Source organism: Ceratina calcarata, unplaced genomic scaffold (genome assembly GCF_001652005.2).
Source record: "Ceratina calcarata isolate Rehan_Ccalc_2016 unplaced genomic scaffold, ASM165200v1 scaffold436.2, whole genome shotgun sequence".
NCBI lineage: Eukaryota > Metazoa > Arthropoda > Insecta > Hymenoptera > Apidae > Ceratina > Ceratina calcarata.
The window spans coordinates 3,668-4,572 of record NW_017167384.1 but is presented as its reverse complement, the minus strand read 5'-3'; the positions used below and the strand labels follow the sequence as shown (position 1 = coordinate 4,572).

At 45.1% G+C, this 905-nt stretch overlaps 1 protein-coding gene across 2 annotated transcripts in view; it reads right to left on the bottom strand.

The window, feature by feature from the left end:
* Nucleotides 1–905, bottom strand: part of tj (Maf family bZIP transcription factor traffic jam) — a 3,912-nt gene that overhangs the window by 1,118 nt on the left and 1,889 nt on the right. For both annotated transcript variants that reach the window (XM_026815248.1, XM_026815249.1), the window contains exon 2: nt 151–598. In XM_026815248.1, the coding sequence (XP_026671049.1) occupies nt 218–598 (381 nt within the window). In that variant the 3' untranslated portion in view covers nt 151–217. The remainder of the gene's footprint in view (nt 1–150; nt 599–905) is intronic.

The window sequence follows — 905 nt, the reverse complement described above, 5'->3', positions numbered from 1 at the left end:
CCCCGGAACCTATCTTCGATCTTTACATGGTTTCCTATAGAAAATCTTAATTCACTTTGCGTCGTTTCAATTTGCGTGTTTTTTTCGAACGTAACCACGACGCAAAGTGAGGTATTGGTGTAATCAAGATGGATGATATTGCTGACTTACCAATCGAGAATATAGCGATGTGGGAATGTGTTCAAGTCCAGCAAGCGCCTCCTCGGCGCTGTCGATGTCACAGGTAAACCTCAGGACTGGCCGGTGCTGGTTGATGTTGCTGCTGCGACTGTTGCTGCGGTTGCTGTTGATTCTGTGTTTGGTGCGGCTGCGGAGCCTGCTGCTGTTGCTGTTGCTGTTGCGACGCTTGTTGCTGATGATGGTTGTGATTATGGTTGTGATTGTGATTCTGCCGCGTTCTCAACATCTCGCATCGCTGTTTGTAAAGGTCGCGCTCTTGCTGGGTCCTGGCCAGCTCGAGCTTCAATCGCTGGAGGTCGTTCTGCAGGTTACGATTCGTCGTCTCGAGGTCGTGGCGTTGCTGCAAACGCTTGCTGCGACAGTTCTGAGCGTAGCCGCGGTTCTTCAATGTTCGCCGCTTCTGCTTCAAACGCACGACCTTCGCGGAACAGAAGGAAGTCTCCGTTTTACGAACGAGTGTCGAATCGGCAACGATTAACGATTCGATTAGATTTGTCTCGCTGAAAGTCGTAGCAGTGTTGCTACGAGTTAATCGCGGTCTCTTAAGGTTGTATGAGCTCTTAAAAAGAATTGCAGCAATGGCGAAGCATTGAAATTTTTACAGACATTACGTTAATAAAATGGTTTGGAAAATTTTAGTTGAGAAGCCATTAAGAAAGTTATAATTAAAATTATATCTTCAATTTTTATATGGAATGATAGAATTTTATTTATGAAAATTTTAT